Genomic DNA, 19,686 nt, shown 5'->3' with positions numbered 1-19,686 from the left:
TACCTGGTGGTCCAGTGGTTAAGACTCCAAGCTTCAAATGCAGCGGGCCTGGGTTTGATCCCTGGTAAGGGAACTAGATCCCACATGCTGCAACTAAAGATCCCATGTGCCACAACTAAGACCCAGCACAGCAAAATAAATAAATAAATGAAAATAAATATTATAAAAGAGAAAACTCTTGAGTAGTGGTCTAAGTAGTACATGATAAAGAATGATTTGGGACAAGTTTTTGGCTATTGCTAAGCTTCCGCTAGTGTTGACCATTTTCTAAGCTGATTCTACAGCCTTCCCTGCAATATCCTTTGAATAAATCCTTCTTCTGCTGAAATAAGTCAGAATCATCACTTTAGGAGTATCTCACTAATACAGGAACTCTCACTAACACAGGTAGAACCATAAAATTTCTCTTTTAATCAACTGGCTTAAGTCAAATTAAGAGAGTAAATCGATTGGAAGATTAGGGTAGGAGATAAACACCTGAGGAAATGCCAGGTTAAACTATGGGTCTGTAATTCACATCCTGCCATGAGAGGGCCAAGCTTACCTTTCCAGACTAATCCCTGAAACTCCTTATGGTGTTACTTCCAGGACCGTCACTCACCCTCACTCATCTAAACATTTGCCATCTTCCTCCTGTGCCTGGAATGCCATCATGCTTTATCTCTGCATATTAAATTCTTTCCTTCTGTCCTGGGAGAGTTCACAGACCAAGTCCTCTCCAATTTGAAGAGTATTTGAGGTGAGGCAGGCAGTGTGGAATGCCTCCCAGTCACCCCCATCTCATGGTACTCATCCACCCTCCCCTTGGTTATCACCTCCCCTTGAATGGAACCCAGCTCCCTAACGAAATAAAACATAACCAATATGTCACTTGCAAGATTAGGTTATAAAATACTATGACTTCCATTTGCTGGCATTTTCTTTCTCCCTGCATCATTCCATGTGCTTGCCCTGATGGAGAGGGATGCCCAGTAAGGAGCAAGACACTGATGTCCTCTGTCCAGCAATCCTTGAACCTGAATCCTGCCAACAGCCACATGAGCTAGGGAGTGGATTCTTTCCCACTTGAGCCTTCAGATGAGATCAACGAAGCCTGACCAACAATGTGATTATAGCCTGGTGAGATATCCTCACAGTTTCCCAGGTGGCAAAGTGGTAAAGATTCCTCCTGCCAATGCAGGGGCCATGGGTTTAATCCCTGGTCTGGGAAGATTCCACATGCCACAGGACAGCTAAGCCTGTGTGCCACGACTACTGAGCCTGTGCTCTAGAGCTTTGTCCTCCACAACAAGAGAAGCCACCACAATCAGAAGCCTGTACACTGCAACTAGAGAGTAGCCTCCACTCACTGCAACTAAAGAAAGCCTGAGTGCAGCAAAGAAGACCCAGCACAGCCATAAGTAAATAAATAAATAAAAATAAACCTTTTTTTTTTTTCAAGAGAGCTATTTACATGCGTAAATCCACTGCCTGTTAATGAACACATTCCCTTTAATCTGCATAATCAACACTAATCTTGTGGGGCTAATTAGATTTTATGTGCATTTGATTCAGGAGATTTAATTCAATTTCTGATCTCCTGCTTAGAGCAAGGGACCCATGTGCACATCTCCTTCTGGCCATGTTTTCACAAGTTGAGACATTTGGACACCCAACCCTCACCCCCAGATGTACTAAGAATCTTTCTTGGGAGCATGACGGTGAAGGCTGGTGTTTGATCTAGTAAACTGGTCAGGACACCAGATGTGTTTGCTGGCTGCACACTGAAGGCAGGATGGAGGAAGAGGTTTTACAGATAAAAGAACTGGGTGTTTCCAAACGAAGTGGAGCATTTGCAGAGTTTCTCTTGGCAGCCTTGAAGTGTTCACTGAAGAAAATATGTCCATTAATGGAACTGGATATTTCTTCCTATAGTGCTAATCCCTTCAAGAAAAGACGCTGACAGACTGTATCAAGAGCCCTAAAAAATGATCAAATTTTTGAGTCTAAGAAGCCACCTTAAGCAAAAGAGAAGTGGACAAGTTGCCTACCACTTGTGGAAGGTAGTTTAGTGCTGCATTATCTATAAGAACCCAACTTGGAAACAAGTTAAATATCCTCAAATGTGGATATGGTGGTTAATGTAGAGTTAAATCTATGTGATGGAATCCTAAAAGTTTTTTGAGAAAATAATTAATGTCAAAGGAAGATGTTATCAATATAAGTGAAATTTAGGGACTTCCCTGGTGGTCCGGTGATTAAGACTCCACACTTCCAATGCAGGGGGCAGGGGTTCGATCCCTGGTTGGGCGCAAAGATCCCACATGTAACATGGCATGGGCAGTATATATACATATATATATATATATATATATATATATATATATATAGTGTTAATCCCGTCAAGAAAACATACTGATAGGCTGTATCAAGAGCCCTAAAAAACAATCAAACTTTTTGATTCTAAGAAGCCACCTTAAGCAAAAGAGAAATGGACAAGTCGACTATATATGTATATATACATATATGCATATTGGCCATGGTGGTACTGGTGGTAAAGAATACACCTGCTGATGCAGGAGATGCAAGAGACACAAGTTTGATTTCTGGATTGGGAAGATCCCCTGGAGAAGGGCATGGCAACCCACTCCAGTATTCTTGCCTGGAGAATCCCATGGACAGAGGCGGGCTACAGTCCATGGGGCAGCAGAGTTGGACACTACTGAGTGACTGAGAACACACACACACATATGTGTGTGTGTGTGCACATATATATGAAATGTTTAAGATATTAAGCAACTGGATATATATTATCATACCAGATTTGTTAAAAAAAACCCACAAATCTATTACATATTTATTATACACAGATGTTATCTATGTATAAAACGTGGGAAGAAAATGAGCCAACATATTAGCAGTGGATTATCCTTAGGTAGAAGGGATGCATGTGTGTGTATTAAGTCACTTCAGTTGTGTCTGACTCTACACGACCCTATGGACTGTAGATTGCCAGGCTCCTCTGTCTATAGAATTCTCCAGGCAAGAATACTGGAGTGGGTTGCCATGCCTCCTCCAGGGGATCTTCCCGATCCAGGGATCGAATCAACGTCTCTTATGTCTTCTGCATTAGCAGGTCGGTTCATCACCATTAGCACCCACCTGGGAAGCCCCTAGGTAGAAGGGATAGTGATATATTATTTTAGTTTCTTTCTTGTCTAACTATTTTCACAAATATTCTCAGATGAGTATGTGTTGATTTTCTACACAGAAAGCAATTATGTTAAATAATAATCCAGGATGTCTATCTAGAAGCTCACAGAGCATCCTTTGTGCATTGTTGCCACTGAGAGTCACCTCTCATTTTTTCATTCCTCCTCACTGAAGACTAAGTCTAATCCTTTAGGATCTTGATACCAGTTCTGATGCGTGTCTTTTTTTCTACCACCGCCACGCAATTCTCTGACCAGCTGGCTGTCATACAATTCAACTCAGTTCTGACATTCTCTACCAACAGATAGTGTCTGATCCCAAAGGTTGAGGGCTCAGTCCCACAAGACCGCCCCCACCTTCAGATGCCAACCACCAGCCCAGCTTGTCACCTGTGCTTCTGACCGATTGACTATAGATCGAAGGATCCCATGACCCCTTCCTTGGGTTCCATTAATTAGCTAGAGTGGCTCACAGAACTCAGAGAAACACTTCGCTTACTAAAATACTGGTTATTATGAAAGGCTATAACTCAGGAATAGCCAGATGAAAGACACGCAGAGGGTGAGGTATGGGGAAAGGGGGCAAGTTTCCAGGCCCTCTCCGGGCGCTACTGTCTCCAAATCGCCACCTGATAACCACCCCAGAAGCTCTCCAAACTCAGTCTTTTTGTTTTGTTTTTACAGAGGCTTCATTCCATGAGCACCATTGATTAACTGATATTGGCCACTGGCTACTGAACTCAGTCCTCAGTCCCCTTCTCCTCCCAGGAGGCCAGGAGGTGGGACTGAACACTCCAGCCCTCTAATCACAGCCTTGGTTCCCCTGGCAACCAGCCTGCATCTTAAGGTGATCTAGGAGCTTTCCAAAAGTCACCTTATTAACATAAACAAGAGACACCTTGATGCTCTCATCCTGGTAAAGTCCAAGGGTTTTCAGAGCTCTGTGCCAGGAACAGGCACAAAGACCAAATATGTATTTCTTAGTATAAATCACAGAATCACACCCTTTGCACAAACAGTGAACACGTTGTAAGAAAGCAGCCTCTGATAAGCAAGGGCAATCGGAGATGACACAGCCTCCAGGACATGAGTGTAGATGAGGAGATTGAATAAGCCTCCACAAAGCAGACTAGACCATGCAAACTAATCTCTCTTCCAAAACCCAAAGAGGAGAGACCCTGCAAATCAGGGCCCTGCCCTTCTTATAGGAGATGCCAAAATGTCCTGCTGGTGATGTAAGTGTCTCCAGATAGCCAAACAAAGATGTGACAGCTCCGCTAAGCAGTGGTTAATGAGAGTCTAAGGCAGGGCTCTTAGGCGGAGAACGGGTCTTGAAAGACTGGATCGCCAATAGGGAGGGAGCCCCTCCGTCTTACCTGTTGCGTGCACCTGGCGCCAGTCGCTGGCACACCACGGCGGTGGTGGCATGTTTGCCTCCGTTCCCCATCTCCTGCTTGACATCCCACTGCCGAGGCTCGCTGGTCCGCATGCTCAGGATGTTCACTCCCTTCTTCACCTTGGCTCTGCAGGGACAAAGAGGGCAAGAGAGGGAGCCGAGAGATTAATGTCTCGGCCTTTCCAAATGAGCCCATGCTCCGCTCAGCTGCGTACCCTGACTTTTCAATTTTCTGCTCTTTTTTTCATATCCAGTGGCACAGACAGACAAGGGGCCCCAGAGGGGTAGGATGAACATTGGCGACTGGAATGGAAAGGGATCTACCCACAGACCCAGGAATTGTGGAATTTGCTGTTCAGATCTGATGAGGGAAGGGCCCCCCCTCCGGACAGACCCCCAAACCAAGGAGTAGCACAGCCAAGGGGTCAGGAGAAAAGCACGTCTGCACAGGCTAGTCATTCTCAATCAGGGGCGACTGTGTCCTGCAGGGACCACGTGCTGATGTCTGGAGACATTTTTGGCTGTCTCAACTATGGGGGTAGGGCTGGCATCTAGGGAGCAGCTAAAAGAGCCTCCCAAGGCACAGAACAGTGTTCCCCAACACGGGTTAACAAGTTCCAAGTGCCCAAAGTGCCCAGGTTCAGAAACCCTGGTGGAGGTGTACACACTGCTTTCTCCACTTTGTAGCTATGTGACTTTGGGTAAATAATAAACTCTTTGTGTCTTACTTTCTTCCTCTGTAAATGGATATGTTAATAGTAACCTATGCTATAAAGCTGTTGTGATGATGAAATGTATTATTAATAACATATATAAAGAAATCAGAACAGAGCATTTATTAACAAGCTCTTAATAAATGTTATTGTTGTATTGCCCCAGGGAGGTCCCCCACCTGCTTCATGTGACCTGCCAGGTCTCCTCTGGAAATAAGCTCAGCTGAATACACTATCCATGGACTTTTTAAAAAGGCAAAGTGCTTCTCTTAGAATTGTTGTTTTGGCCACATCTCTTAGCCTTTCTGAACCTCAGTCTTCCCTTCAATAAACTGGTGAGAAAAAGAGCAGATTGAACACAAATACCTACTTCTCCTTTCTTCCCAAATTCCATTTAAAGGAAAGTTGAGGGGACTATTTTTATTGTTGTGTTTAAATTTTTTAAATTTTATCTTGTGTATTTTTGGTTGCACTGAGTCTTCATTGCTGCATGCAGTCTTTCTCTGGTTGCAGCGAGGGGGCTACTCTCCAGGTGTGGTGTGCGGGCTTCTCATTGCAGTGGCTTCTCTTGTTGTGGAGCATGGGCCCTAGGACATGTGGGTTTCAGTGGCTGGCACACAGGCTTGACTGCCCCATGGCCTGTGTGATCTTTCTAGACCAAGGATCATACTCGTGCCCCCTGCACTGGCAGACAGATTCTTACCCACTGGACCACCAGGGAAGTACAAGGGGACTATTTTTAAAGAACCATGAAGATGAGGAGGAGAGATGCAGCAAACATAAACGACTTGGAGACCTGAATGCTGATGTCCAAAGGGGTGAAATCGTCAGATGAACTTCTAAACTAAGTTCTTAGCTGTCGGCGAGAATAGCTAAGAACCGATAGAGTTTAGACTGAAATCTCCCCGTCTCAGTGGGACCACTAAAAGTGGGAGTCTATGAGGGCTAAAATATGGAGGGTTAGCTAAAAGTATGTTTACGAAGCAGCCGGATACAAATGACCCTCTGTTTCCCTGTAACAGGGTGACTGCCAGACTCTCCATCAGGCCTGAGGGACCATGAAGTCCTGAGACTCGGGTTACCGTGCCCCCAAACATGTGTGGGGTCATGTGACACAATGCACACTGAACACAGAGATTCCTGGGACTTTGTCCCCAAAGCTGGACCTTCACCCTCTAAGAAAAATACCAGATTCTATATCATCAGGTACTGATCCTGGAGCCTCTCCAACCAGCCCGCCAGGTTGCCTTTCAGCAAAGCTTGTAGTCAGCAAGTCCCACTCATGGACTCAGAGCTTCTAATGGACTTTTAGGCCTTCATTTTTTCTTTACATGAGCAAACAAGAATCAAGAAGCTTAGAACTCTGAGAAAAGTTTCTACATGACACAGGGAACAAATTAAAAAAAAAAAAAAAGAAAGCAAAAGAAATCTGTAGAAAATATAGCCTATTCAGGAAAGACCAAAATTAACAAAATACACAATCATTCACATTCACAGAGCCATCAGAGAAGATACTGCAGTCATGAAACAAAAACAGACTGCTATCTAGTAAACTCAAAAGGGGAAAGAAATGAGCCCCTGGAAATTAAAAAATATTATAGCAGAATTGCAGAAAGAAATGGCAACCCACTCCAATATTCTTGCCTGGAGAATCCCAGAGGCAGAGGGGCCTGATGGGCTACAGTCTGTGAGGTTGCACAGAGTCGAACATGACTGAGCAACTAACACACACAGAAACGGAAAGTCAGTGGAATGGTTGATGGATAGAGTTGAAGACAATATGTTTTAGGAAGTAGAAAAAAAAAAGAAATGGAAAAGAATTACTTTGTTCAACATCTGAACAATATAAAAACACACAAAAGGGAGAGCAGGAATCACCAATGTAGTAATTTAAAGAAATTTACCCAAATGAAAGGATAGTAGTGTCCAAATTGGAAGGACTTACTGGGTGATGAACCCAAGAGAGAAAGCACTGATACAGCTCAGGACACTGAATACAGACAGCTGAATTCTGCAGTCCTCCAGACCGAGAAAGGATCAGGGATCAGAATGGATACAAGAATTCACCACAGTCACTCTGGGAACCAGAAGCTGATCAAAACTACCTTCAGGACTTCCCTGGTGGTCCAGTGGTTAAGAATCCACCTGCCAATGCAGGGGACTTGGCTTCAATCCATGATCTGGAAAGATCTCACATGCTGCGGATCAACTAAGCCTGTGTGCCACAACTACTGAAGCCCGCCCTTCCTAGAACACGTTTTCTGCAACAAGAGAAGCCACCACAATGAGTAGCCCCCTACTTGCCACAATTAGAGAAAGAAAAATTTTTAAAATCTTCAAAAATCAGAGGGGAAATGATTTCCAGCCTACCATTTGATATCCAGCCTACTGATGAAGAAAATGTTTCCGGATATGCAAGTTCTCCAAAAATTGACTTCCTACACCCTTGCTCAGAAAACTACTTGAGGATGTGCTCCATCAAACAAGGGTGTAAATATAGAAAGAAACTGTGAGACCCAGGAAGTGAAGATTCGAAAAAACATGACAGAGATGCACAGTAGGTTCATGGTGAACAGAGGGCCTGGATAATAGCTGAGCACCAGTATGGACAAGATTCTGTCTATGACGTCTCCAGGAAACCGCAAATTTCCTGATAAAGTCTATGTGAAAATATTTGAGTGGAGACTTAGATAATCAGCAAAGAGTTGGCGACTAAATAAGAGCTAAACACAGAAAATGAAGAAAAATAATAAAACCAAATTAGTTTTTAATTCTGGGGCTAAACCATTATTATGCAGAAGAGTCATCATTATTTAATACTTGGTTTTACTGTGATTAGTACTCGTACTTGTAATATTTTAAACACAGATTATTAATCTAGAGAAAATTTGATTGTATTATTGGAGAGATGGAGACACAGAAAAGATGCGGAGAAAAGATAGATTCTTATTCTTCATAGTGAAATATTTTATAGCTATTGCCTAAAACTAAAAAAATGAATGGGGGAGGGATGGTTTGGGAGTTTGGGATTAGCAGATGCAAGCTAGTGTATATAGGATAGATAAAAAACAAGGTCCTACTGTAGAGCACAGGGAATTCTATTCAACATCTTATGATAAACCATAATGAAAAAGAATATGAAAAAGATTGTATGTATATGTATACCTGAATCACTTTGTTGTACAGCAGAAAGTAACACAACACTGAAAATCAACACTTTAATGAAATAAATTTTTAAAAATGAAGAATTATCAACCTTATATTGCTTAGTGATATGGCCATAAATGCCAAACAAGTAGGAATTTTGCTTCTGTATGTGGAGAAAGGCTGTAGAAACGAACAACATACGCAGTATTTTTTTCAAAATAATTTTTAATTTTGAAATAGGTTGATAGTTTGAGATTAACAAGCAGTATAAAGAATTCTTATACACTTTCCCCCAGCTTCCCGCTGTAATGCTCTCATACATGGTCATAGTACATTTTCAAAACCAAGAAACTGACATTGTTACCATACTATGAATTCACGTTCACACCCTGTTTAGATGTCACTTGTATTCATGTGCACTTTTATAAAAATATTACTTTATTGAAGTATAGTTGGTTTACAATGTTGTGTTAATATCTGCTGTATAGCAAAGTGATTCAGTTATATATTATATTTATATAAATTGCATATATTCTTTTCCACATTCTTTTCCATGATGGTTTATCACGGGATATTGAATAGAATTCCCTGTGCCATACAGTAGGATATTGTTGTTTACTGTTCTGTGTAGGATAGTTTGCATCTGCTAATCCTAAACTCCCAATGCATCCCTCCCCTACTCCCATCCCCCTTGGCAGCCACAAACCTGTTCTGTCACCTGCATTTTGGGGGGAGTGGTGTAGTTCTATAAAATCACATCACATGTGTAGATTAAAGGAATCATCCCCACAACCAGAACACAGAAGAATTCCATCACCATAAAGACACTCCCTAATGTTGCTCCTTAATAGTCATGCCCGCCCACCACTTAGCCCCCACAGACTCTGATCTGTTCTCTATTCCTGTAATTTTGTCACTTTGAGAATGTTAGATACAGTTTTTACCAACAAACTCTGCAGAATTATTTGATTTCTTAAATTACATGCAAAGTTATCTTATGAGAGTAATGGCTTAAAAAATTATACATGCACACAGCCCTGCCCCACTAACCTTACAAGTTGGAGGACATAAATTGTTGTGAATAATTAACAGGCAAGATTTACTGAGCATGGCCCCGCCCATCGGAACAAGACCCAGTTTCCCCCTCAGTCAGTCTCTCCCATCAGGAAGCTTCCATAGGCCTTTTATCCTTCTCCATCAGAGGGCAGACAGACTGAAAACCACAATCACAGAAAACTAACCAATCTGATCACGTAGACCATAGCCTTGTCTAACTCAGTGAAACTATGAGCTATGCGTGTAGGGCCACCCAAGGTGGATGGGTCACGGTGGAGAGTTCTGACAAAACGTGGTCCACTGGAGAAGGGAATGGCAAACCACTTCAGTATTCTTGCCTTGAGAACCCGTGAACAACAGTATGAAAAGGTAAAAAGATAGGACACTGAAACATGAACTACCCAGGCTGGTAGGTGCCCAGTGTGCTTCTGGAGATCAGTGGAGAACTAGCTCCAGAAAGAATGAAGAGACAGAGCCAAAGCAACAACAACACCCAGTTGTGGATGTGACTGGTGATGGAAGTAAAGTCCAATGCTGTAAAGAACAATATTGCACAGGAACCTCGAATGTTAGCTCCATGAATCAAGGCAAATTAGAAGTGGTCAAACAGGAGATGGCAAGAGTGAACATAGACATTTTAGGAGTCAGCGAGCTAAAATGGACTGGAATGGGTGAATTTAACTCAGATGACCATTATATCTACTACTGTGGGCAAGAATCCCTTAGAAGAAATGGAGTAGCCTTCATAGTCAACAAAAGAGTCCGAAATGCAGTACTTGGATGCAACCTCAAAAACAACAGAATGATCTCTGTTCGTTTCCAAGGCAAACCATTCAATATCACAGTAATCCAAGTCTATGCCCTGACTAGTAATGCTGAGGAAGCTTAAGTTGAATGGTTCTATGAAGACCTACAAGACCTTTTAGAGCTAACACCCAAAAAAGATGTTCTTTCCATTATAGAGGACTGGAATGCAAAAGTAGGAAGTCAAGAAATACCTGGAGTAACAGGCAAATTTGGCCTTGGAGTACAGAATGAAGCAGGGCAAAGGCTAATAGAGTTTTGCCAAGAGAACACACTGGTCATAACAAACACCCTCTTCCAACAACACAAGACAAGACTCTACACATGGACATCACCAGATGGTCAATACCGAAATCAGATTGATTATATTCTTTGCAGCCAAAGATGGAGAAGCTCTAAACAGTCAGCAAAAACAAGACCAGGAGCTGACTGTGGCTCAGATCATGAACTCCTTATTGACAAATTCAGACTTTAATTGAAGAAAGTAGCGAAAACCACTAGACCATTCAGGTATGACTTAAATCAAATTCCTTACAATTATACAGTGGAAGTGACAAATAGATTCAAGAGATTAGATCTTATAGACAGAGTGCCTGAAGAACTATGGATGGAGGTTTGTGACACAGTACAGGAGGCAGGGATCAAGACCATCCCCAAGAAAAAAAAATGCAAAAAGGCAAAATGGTTCTCTGAGGAAGCCTTACAAATAGCTATAAAAAGAACAGAAGCAAAAGGCAAAGGAGAAAAGAAAATATATACCCATTTGAATGCAGAGTTCCAAAGAATAGCAAGGAGAGATGAGAAAGCCTTCCTCAACGATCAATGCAAAGAAATAGAGGGAAACAATAGAATGGGAAAGGCTAGAGATCTCTTCAAGAAAATTAGAGCTATCAAGGGAACATTTCATGCAAAGATGGCCTCAATAAAGGAAAGAAATGGTATGGACCTAACAGAAGCAGAAGATATTAAGAAGAGGTGGCAAGAATACACAGAAGAACTGTACAAAAAGGATCTTCACGACCCAGATAATCACCATGGTGTGATCACTCATCTAGAGCCGACATCCTGGAATGTGAAGTCAAGTGGGGCTTAGGAAGCATCACTATGAACAAAGCTAGTGGAGGTGATGGAATTCCAGTTGAGCTATTTCAAATCCTGAAAGATGATGCTGTGAAAGTGCTGTCCTCAATATGCCAGCAAATTTGGAAAACTCAGCAGTGGTCACAGGACTGGAAAAGGTCAGTTTTCATTCCAATCCCAAAGAAAGACAATACCAAAGAATGCTCAAATTACCACACAATTGCACACATCTCACACACTAGCAAAGTAATGCTCAAAATTCTCCAAGCCAGGCTTCAGCAATATGTGAACCGTGAACTTCCAGATGTTCAAGCTGGTTTTAGAAAAGGCAGAGGAAACAGAGATCAAATTGCCAACATCCACTGGATCATTGAAAAAACAAGAGAGTTCCAGAAAAATATCTACTTTTGCTTTATTGACTATGCCAAAGCCTTTGACTGTGTGGGTCACAACAAACTGGGGAAAATTCTTCAAGAGGTGGGAATACCAGACCACCTGACCTGTCTCTTGAGAAACCTGTACGCAGGTCAGGAAGCAACAGTTAGAACTGGACATGGAACAGCAGACTGGTTCCAAATCAGGAAAAGAGTACGTCAAGGCTGTATATTGTCATCCTGCTTATTTAACTTATATGCAGCGGAATGGATGAAGCACAAGCTGGAATCAAGATTGCCAGGAGAGATATCAACAACCTCAGATATGTAGATGATACCACCCTTATGGCAGAAAGCAAAGAAGAACTAAAGAGTTTCTTGATGAATGTGAAAGAGGAGAGTGATAAAGCCAGCTTAAAACTCAACATTCAGAAAACTAAGATTATGGCACTGGTCCCATTATTTCATGGCAAATAGATGGGGAAACAGTGGAAACCATGGCAGACTTTATTTTTGGGGGCTCCAAAATCACTCCAGATGGTGACTGCAGCCATGAAATTAAAAGATGCTTGCTCCTTGGAAGAAAAGTTATGACCAATCTAGATAGCATATTAAAAAGCAGAGACATTACTTTGCCAACAAAGGTCCATCTAGTCAAAGCTGTGGTTTTTTCAGTAGTCATGTATGGATGTGAGAGTTGGACTATAAAGCTGAGTGCTGAAGAACTGATGCTTTTGAACTGTGGTGTTTGAGAAGACTCTTGAGGGCCCCATGGACTGCAAGGAGATTCAACCAGTCCATACTGAAGGAAATCAGTCTTGAATATTCATTGGAAGGACTGATGCTGAAGCTGAAACTCCAATACTTTGGCCACCTGATGTGAAGAATTGACTCCTTTGAAAAGACCCTGATTCTGGGAAAGATTGAAGGTGGGAGGAGCAGGGAACAACAGAGGATGAGATGGTTGGATGGCATCACCGACTTGATGGACACGAGTTTAAGTAAACTCTAGGAGCTGGTGATGGACTGGGAGGCCTGGCGTGCTGCAGTCCATGGGGTCGCAGAGTTGGACACGACTGAGCAACTGAACTGAACTGAACTGAGACGTCGCCAAGCAAATGTAGTTACCAGAAGGGAGGCAGCAGGGTGGGAAGTGATGATAAACCCCATCTCCACCTTTCAGGCCCGGGGTGCCCAAGTTAGCATCACACACAGAGCAGCAAGAGCTTATCAGCTGCAGCTGCACATTTTCTTTAGAAACTTCTTCCAAGTCTTACTTTAAAATGATTTACTAAATGATTTTGCTAAAACATACTTGCCACCAGGGCCCTGAGAAGATCAAGGTATGCTTAAGTGACAAAGATTAAAGACACATTAGCATATAAAAGCCCCTCCTTTGTCCTAAGGCAGGGATGCCTCCTACCTCGACTGTCCACAAGGACTGCCTCAGGAAACGTGACTTCGCTTGAAATTAGGTTTTGCTGCATCTGAATTTTGCTCAAGACTGGAGGTTTCACTGAAGCTACAAATTGTTCTTTCCACTTCATGGTTCAAGAAAATAGGAGGATTCTTGTTGACTGGTGCAGAGGCTGGTTTCATCTCTGACTTGGGTGGGGAGGTGAGCTGCTGAGATGAGAGGAAGGCACAGGTTTTAAAGGGCCCGATCTTGTTAGTTAGGTGTTTTCTTTACTGAGGTCAGTGGGTGTTCCTATTTACTTCAAGGAACTAGCAGTTGCAGGAATTTGGGTCCCACCCAGGATGAGAAGTTTTGCAATGATAGTCAGTTAGAACTCAGTGGAATTAGAGGATAAAACATGAGGATGTCTGGTTTCTAGGGAAGGAGCTGGAGCTCTTGGTCCATGGTGATGTGAGAGCAGCCTTTCTTTCAGCATCCAGTGTGGAGGGGAAGGCAGTGAATCAGATGCAGGAAACCCAGCTTCCAGTCCTGCATCTGCTGTGATGATCTCCATGACCTTAGGAAAGTTAGGCAGTTGACCTTGCTCTTTTTCATCATCTGTCCCAAGGGGATGGCCTTAGTTCACTGGTCTCCCACTGACACCGCTCCCCTACCCTCATCCCCACCCCCCGGCCCCAGTGTAGGGCTGCTGCTGCTGGTTGTTGGGGAGATGATTTCAGATTTTCAGAGACAGCTCTGAATAACACTAACATGGTCTTTTCATATATCATGTTAATATTGAGGACTGACTTTTCCCAACAGGTACCATGCTGGTTACTGGGATACTGAGATGCAGGACTCAAGTGTGGACCAGCCCTGGTGGTGCTTTTGTACTGCCTGACTGTACCTGACCTGGCTCATGTATACCACATGTTTATAACTGATGCCATTATACGATTCCATTTTCTAGTGGTTAAACATTTCCTCCTCTATTCAAAAATGTGCCCGACTCAGGTGTAATACAGGGATGATTAAATGTTCCGTAAAGAAAATCAATGTTCAGTACAAATTTTTGAACACAGGAAGCCTAATTTCCATCTTCCAAGCCATCCATCTTGGGGTCAGCTCTAATTACCATGTGAAAAGCACTCTCTAGAAGCTTCTCAAAGCCACTGAACTTCTAGAAGATGCTGCGATAGATCCTGGAATGGGTGAGCATCTGTGTGTCTTAAGTGGGGGTTGTGGGAGGGAGCAAGGTACCACTTGGTCTCTGGCCCTATAAGGCTGCCAAGGGGCTGAATCTGATCCTCAGAGTAGGTAAAAAAAGGAAAAATATAAATAGCTGCTATTATGGGTTGAACTGTACTTTTCTCTACAAATTCATATGTTGAACTATAACCCCCAGTACCTTCGAATGTGATCTTACACGGAGACATGGCCTTTACAGAGGTGATCCAGTTATAGTTCTTAGGAAGAACACTAATCCAAGATGACTGGTGCCTTACAAGAAGGGGAAATTTATAACAACCACTATACAGAGAGAGGGGCTTCCTAGGTGGCTCAGTGGCAAAGAATCTGCCTGCCAAGCAAAAGACCCAGGTTTGATCTCTGGGTGAGGAAGATCCCCTAGAGGAGGAAATGGCAATCCACTCCAGTATTCTTGCCTGGAGAATCCCATAGACAGAGGAGCCTGGTGGGCTAAAGTCCATGGGATCCCAGAGTCAGACATGACTGAGAGATTAAACAGCAGCAAAATACAGAGAGAATGCCATGTGAAAAAGGAGATGGTCATCCATGATCCAAGGATAGCAGCCTGGCATAGGTGCTCCCTCAGAACACTTAGAAGGAACCAAGCCTGCCTTTACCTTGATTTTGGAGTTCGAGTTTCTAGAACTTTGAGACAACACATCTGTTACTTAAGCCACCCAGTCTGGGGTCCTTTTTTATGCAGCCCCAGAAGATGAACACAAGTGGCCAACATTGAAATAAAATCCAAAGCTTCTATATAAAAATCTGGATTTCTCCTTTTTAACCCATTATGATGCTTACTCATTTGGCAAGCCCCATTGAATGTGTCACAAGAACTAATTGCTGTTCTTGGTGTGGAATATCCAATGAGCCCATTTTTTCATTTGGAAAACTCACATCCCAGTTGGGAAAGACAGACTTTACAGCAAACATGAGCAAAATAAACAGCATGTCAGATGCTGGCAAGGGTTGTGAGGGAAAATAAAGCTGGGGAGAGAATATGGGATGGAATAAAGGGGTGCAATTTTTAATAGGATGGCTGAGGAACACTGCTCTGAAAAGACTGGGAGATGGTGTCGGAGAATCATATGGACAACAGGGTGGTGGCCAGGGATAGTCATTTCCAGCAGGAAAAGTTCATTGCGAAGGTTCCATGGTAGGTAGAACTCTTAAAGATGCTGCCCACAATTCTTGTCCCTGGTTACTGAAGCCCGAGTCCCAGACCAAGGACTTCCCTGGGTGGTCCAGTGGTTAAGCATCCACCTTCTAATGCAGGGGACACAGGTTCAGTCCCAGGTCGGGAAAACTAAGCTCCCACATGCCACAGGGCATCTAGGCTTAGCTGCTGCAACTACTGAGCCTGCACACTCTAGACTTGATACCCGCAGCTAGAGAACACCCAGGAGCAGCAAGGGTGATCTGGCGCAGCCAAAAACGTGAAGTCCTAAATCAGGTTTGGGGAGGTTTGAACAAAGGTCCGTCTAGTCAAGGCTCTGGTTTTTCCAGTAGTCATGTACGGATGTGAGAGTTGGACTATAAAGAAAGCTGAGCGCCGAAGAATTGATGCTTTTGAACTGTGGTGTTGGAGAAGACTCTTGAGAATCTCCTGGACTGCAAGGAGATCCAACCAGTCCATCCTAAAGGAAATCAATCCTGAGTGTTCATTGGAAGGACTGGTGTTGAAGCTGAAACGCCAATACTTTGGCCACCTCATGCGAAGAGCTGACTCATTTGAAAACCCTGATGCTGGGAAAGATTGAAGGTGGGAAGAGAAGGGGACGGCAGAGGATGAGATGGTTGGATGGCATCTCCGACTCAATGGACATGAGTTTGCATAAACTCCGGGAGTTGGTGATGGACAGGGAGGCCTGGTGTGCTGCGGTTCATAGGGTCGCAAAGAGTCGGACACGACTGAGCGACTGAACTGAACTGAACTGATCTCATCACACCAGCCCTTTAAAAGCAGAGTTTTCTCCAGTGGGTGGCAGATGGAGATGTCAGAGAGATTCTACATGAGAGATTTGGTGGCTATTACTGGCTTTGAAGATGGAGAGGGCCATGAGCCAAGGAATGAGGGTGGCCTTTAGGGGCTGAACGCAATCTCTGATTGACAGCCAGCAAGGAAAGAGGGTCCCCAGCCCTAAGGCCGCCAGAACTGAGTTCAGCCAAGTGAGCGTTCTTGAAAGCAGAATCAACCCCGGAGCCTGCAGACAAGGACCAGCCTGGCTGATACACTGACTCCAGCCCATGAGACCCTCGCTGAAAATTCAGTTGGGCCTACTGAGACTTCTGACCCATGGTTCCCTGAGCTAATGAGTGGATGCTACTGTAGGCTGCCAAACTTGTCGAGATTTATTACATAGCTTAGAAAAGAGTACAGGCCCATGCTGCAGGAGGAGCAATGAGCCCAGTGAGGCTGGGATAGAAAGTGCAAGAACAGAGGGTCTGGCATGTGAAATCTGATGACAGCCCCAAATGGAAATGGGATGGATATGAGTAGTGGTCCTCAGTAAAAAGTCAGCAAGTGTGCTTCAAGGCAGCTCATCACAGTCCTCTCTTGAAGTCCCCTCCTTCATTCACTGATATCTGGGGTTTTCAACCTTGGCCTATTACTAGTTTGGGACTATTTTGCTTTGGGGAAAGGGAGTGTTCTGTGTGCTGTAGGATGTTTAGTTGCTTCTACCCACTAGATTCTAGTAGTATCCTTCCCCAGTTGTGACAACCAAAAATATCTCCAGACATGGCCAAATATTTCCTGTAGGGTTAAACCATTCTTGGCTGAAAGCCACTTATTTATATGACCTCTCTTATCACTGAGCAGGCATGTTCTTGTCCTAAGGCGAGGACTGAGTTACCAGATATCTACCCAGGAAGCCAGCTGGTTTTCTAGGGCAGGCTGGATGCTTCGTTGCTAAAATCTTCCATTCATTCTTTCCTTAGAGACCTCCAAGAAAGATGCAGACTCGAGGTGCTAAACTTTCTCTGCCATGGAGTACATTTTTTAATTCCTTATGTCCCTGGGGATCTACAACTGGTACCTCAGAGTAGCTATCAGCAGCATGCTTATCCAACAGGCCGGGTGAAGGAAACTGTGCAGCAAAGGAAAGTAATGAATGGTCCCCCAAATCGGAGAATGAAAGGTTTGCCCGTCTCTGGGTAATGCAGAGAAAAGACTCACCTGGGGACTTCCCTGGTGGTCCAGTGGTTAAGAGTCTGCCTTGCAATGCAGAGGATGCAGGTTCAATCTCTGATTGATTGGGGAACTAAGATCCCACATGCTGCAGAAGAACAAAAAGCCCGAGTGCCACAACTAGAGAGTCTGCTTTTCACAACTACTGAAGCCCACATACTCCAGAGCCCACTCACCACTGCCAGAGAATCTGTGCACTGCAACGAAAGATCCTGTGTGACACGACATAGATCCTACATGCCACAGCTGAGACCTGAAGCAGCCAAATAAATAAATATTTAAAAAAAAAGACTCATCTGCACCCAGTGCTATGGATCCCCCTCCCCAAAGGGTGTAATGGATGGAGAGGAAGTTCAGAGAAATTTCTTTGTGATAAATGTCTGTCTAAACGTTCCACCTTGCTGCAGGGTCTCTGCTATGTGCTTTCTCAGGGGGCTGGCTAGGATGAAGGAAGCCAGCAGTCCCTGCAGCAGCCCACCCCGGGCCTGGCCCCTACATGGTGTTGCTGAAGCAAAATCATGACATCGCTAAACATGCAGAGCAATCAACATCCACTGTATCCAGCCAGGCAGGTCAGTTTACTCTCCACTGACATCACTCTGGGCACTGCAGTGGGAAAGCTTCCTGTTAGGCATGCAGACCAGCTTCTGCCACTAATAAAATGAGTGGATGGCATTTTGCAAGTGGTACATACTGTACATAAAGGAACAGTACACTGATGTTGGCTCTTTCATTATAATAAGACTTGTAAAGACAAAAACAAATATCATATGTTAATGCATATATGTGGAATCTAGAAAAATGGTACGGATGAACATATTTACTGGGCAGGAATAGACTCAGGAGTAGAGAACGGACATGTGGATATGGCAGAGCAGGGCGGGATGAATTGGGAGACTAGGATTGGCATATATACGCTACCATGTGTAACATAGAGAGCTGGTGGGAACCTGCTGTACAGCATAGGGAGCTCAGTTCAATGCTCTGTGGTGACCTAGACGCGTAGGAAGGCAGGGAGAGGGAGGACTAAAAGGGAGGGGATATATGTATAAATATAGATGATTCGCTTCATGGTACAGCAGAAACGAATACAATATTGTAAAGCAACTATACCTCAATAAATAGAAGAAGAAAATAATAAGACTCATACATTTATATCCCTATTCACCCAGTAACCTGAGAAGTCCTACAAAGCTAACATGACAGACCAAAGAGGCTTTAAAGACTTTCAGTATTTCCAAGCACTCAAAAGAAAACATTTGTCTGGGATCAAGGTCCATATACAACTGAGACGATTCTGCTCCAATCATCTCCTCCAGTCACAGTGGCTACCCTGGGTACCAGGGGCTGGTCCATGTGAAATATCCACTTGGGTCTCCTCAAGTCCCACCCTCAAATTGCTGACATATTCATACACTCTATGTAGTATCATTTAATATCTTTAAATGAACTACCTCTTTTTATTTACTTTAGCAAATTTATCTTAAAAAGAAACTATATGTGACTATCTCATAAAAAAAAAAAACAAACTCCGTTTTCCAAATGCATATTAAAATAAATACAAGATGGTACAAATTAAAAAAAAAAATGTCTGTTCATGAATCTCATACAACAGCATCACTTGCTATGAGCATGCATATCACACTCAGGAAAGCACCAGTAGACATATAACTTAAAAAACGCAGAGCTTTCCTTTATCCATGCAACCTTATACCATCTTTCAAAACATGGGAGGGAAGAGGCATCAAAAGGGTCCTTGCAGTAAAAACAAAGAACATACTTGTTTCGTGTTTTGTTCTTAGTAGTATGAACTGGCTTCTGTCTCCCTACCCCTCATCAGGAACCCTGTGAAAGCCATCACCCCATCCAATCAGTGACTTCCTGAGCTAGGGACAGCTGAGCTCTGTGGGGACAATGCCTTTCCCAGACGAGGACCCTGGGGGGCTCCCAGGGAATGAGGAGACATAGACGGATTCCAAGGATGGGAAAAAATGTTCCAATGGTCATCACTGCAGTATCCTAAGAGTTGTGGGTTTGTGCTTATGTGTGTGCCTGGGCACGCATGCCTGTGAAAAATGCTCTATTTGCCTT

General features: G+C 43.5%; 1 protein-coding gene across 2 annotated transcripts in view; it reads right to left on the bottom strand.

Annotated features, from left to right (window-relative positions):
* TMEM132C (transmembrane protein 132C) overlaps positions 1–19,686 on the bottom strand; it is a 432,037-nt gene that overhangs the window by 148,634 nt on the left and 263,717 nt on the right. For both annotated transcript variants that reach the window (XM_081538273.1, XM_081538274.1), the window contains one exon: positions 4,568–4,714. In XM_081538273.1, the coding sequence (XP_081394399.1) occupies positions 4,568–4,714 (147 nt within the window). The remainder of the gene's footprint in view (positions 1–4,567; positions 4,715–19,686) is intronic.

The sequence above is a fragment of the Giraffa tippelskirchi genome, chromosome 11, assembly GCF_054371585.1.
Source record: "Giraffa tippelskirchi isolate mGirTip1 chromosome 11, T2T-mGirTip1v1.2.pri, whole genome shotgun sequence".
Lineage (NCBI taxonomy): Eukaryota > Metazoa > Chordata > Mammalia > Artiodactyla > Giraffidae > Giraffa > Giraffa tippelskirchi.
Note: the sequence above shows the minus strand (reverse complement) of the source record. Positions and strands in the feature narration are given on the sequence as shown.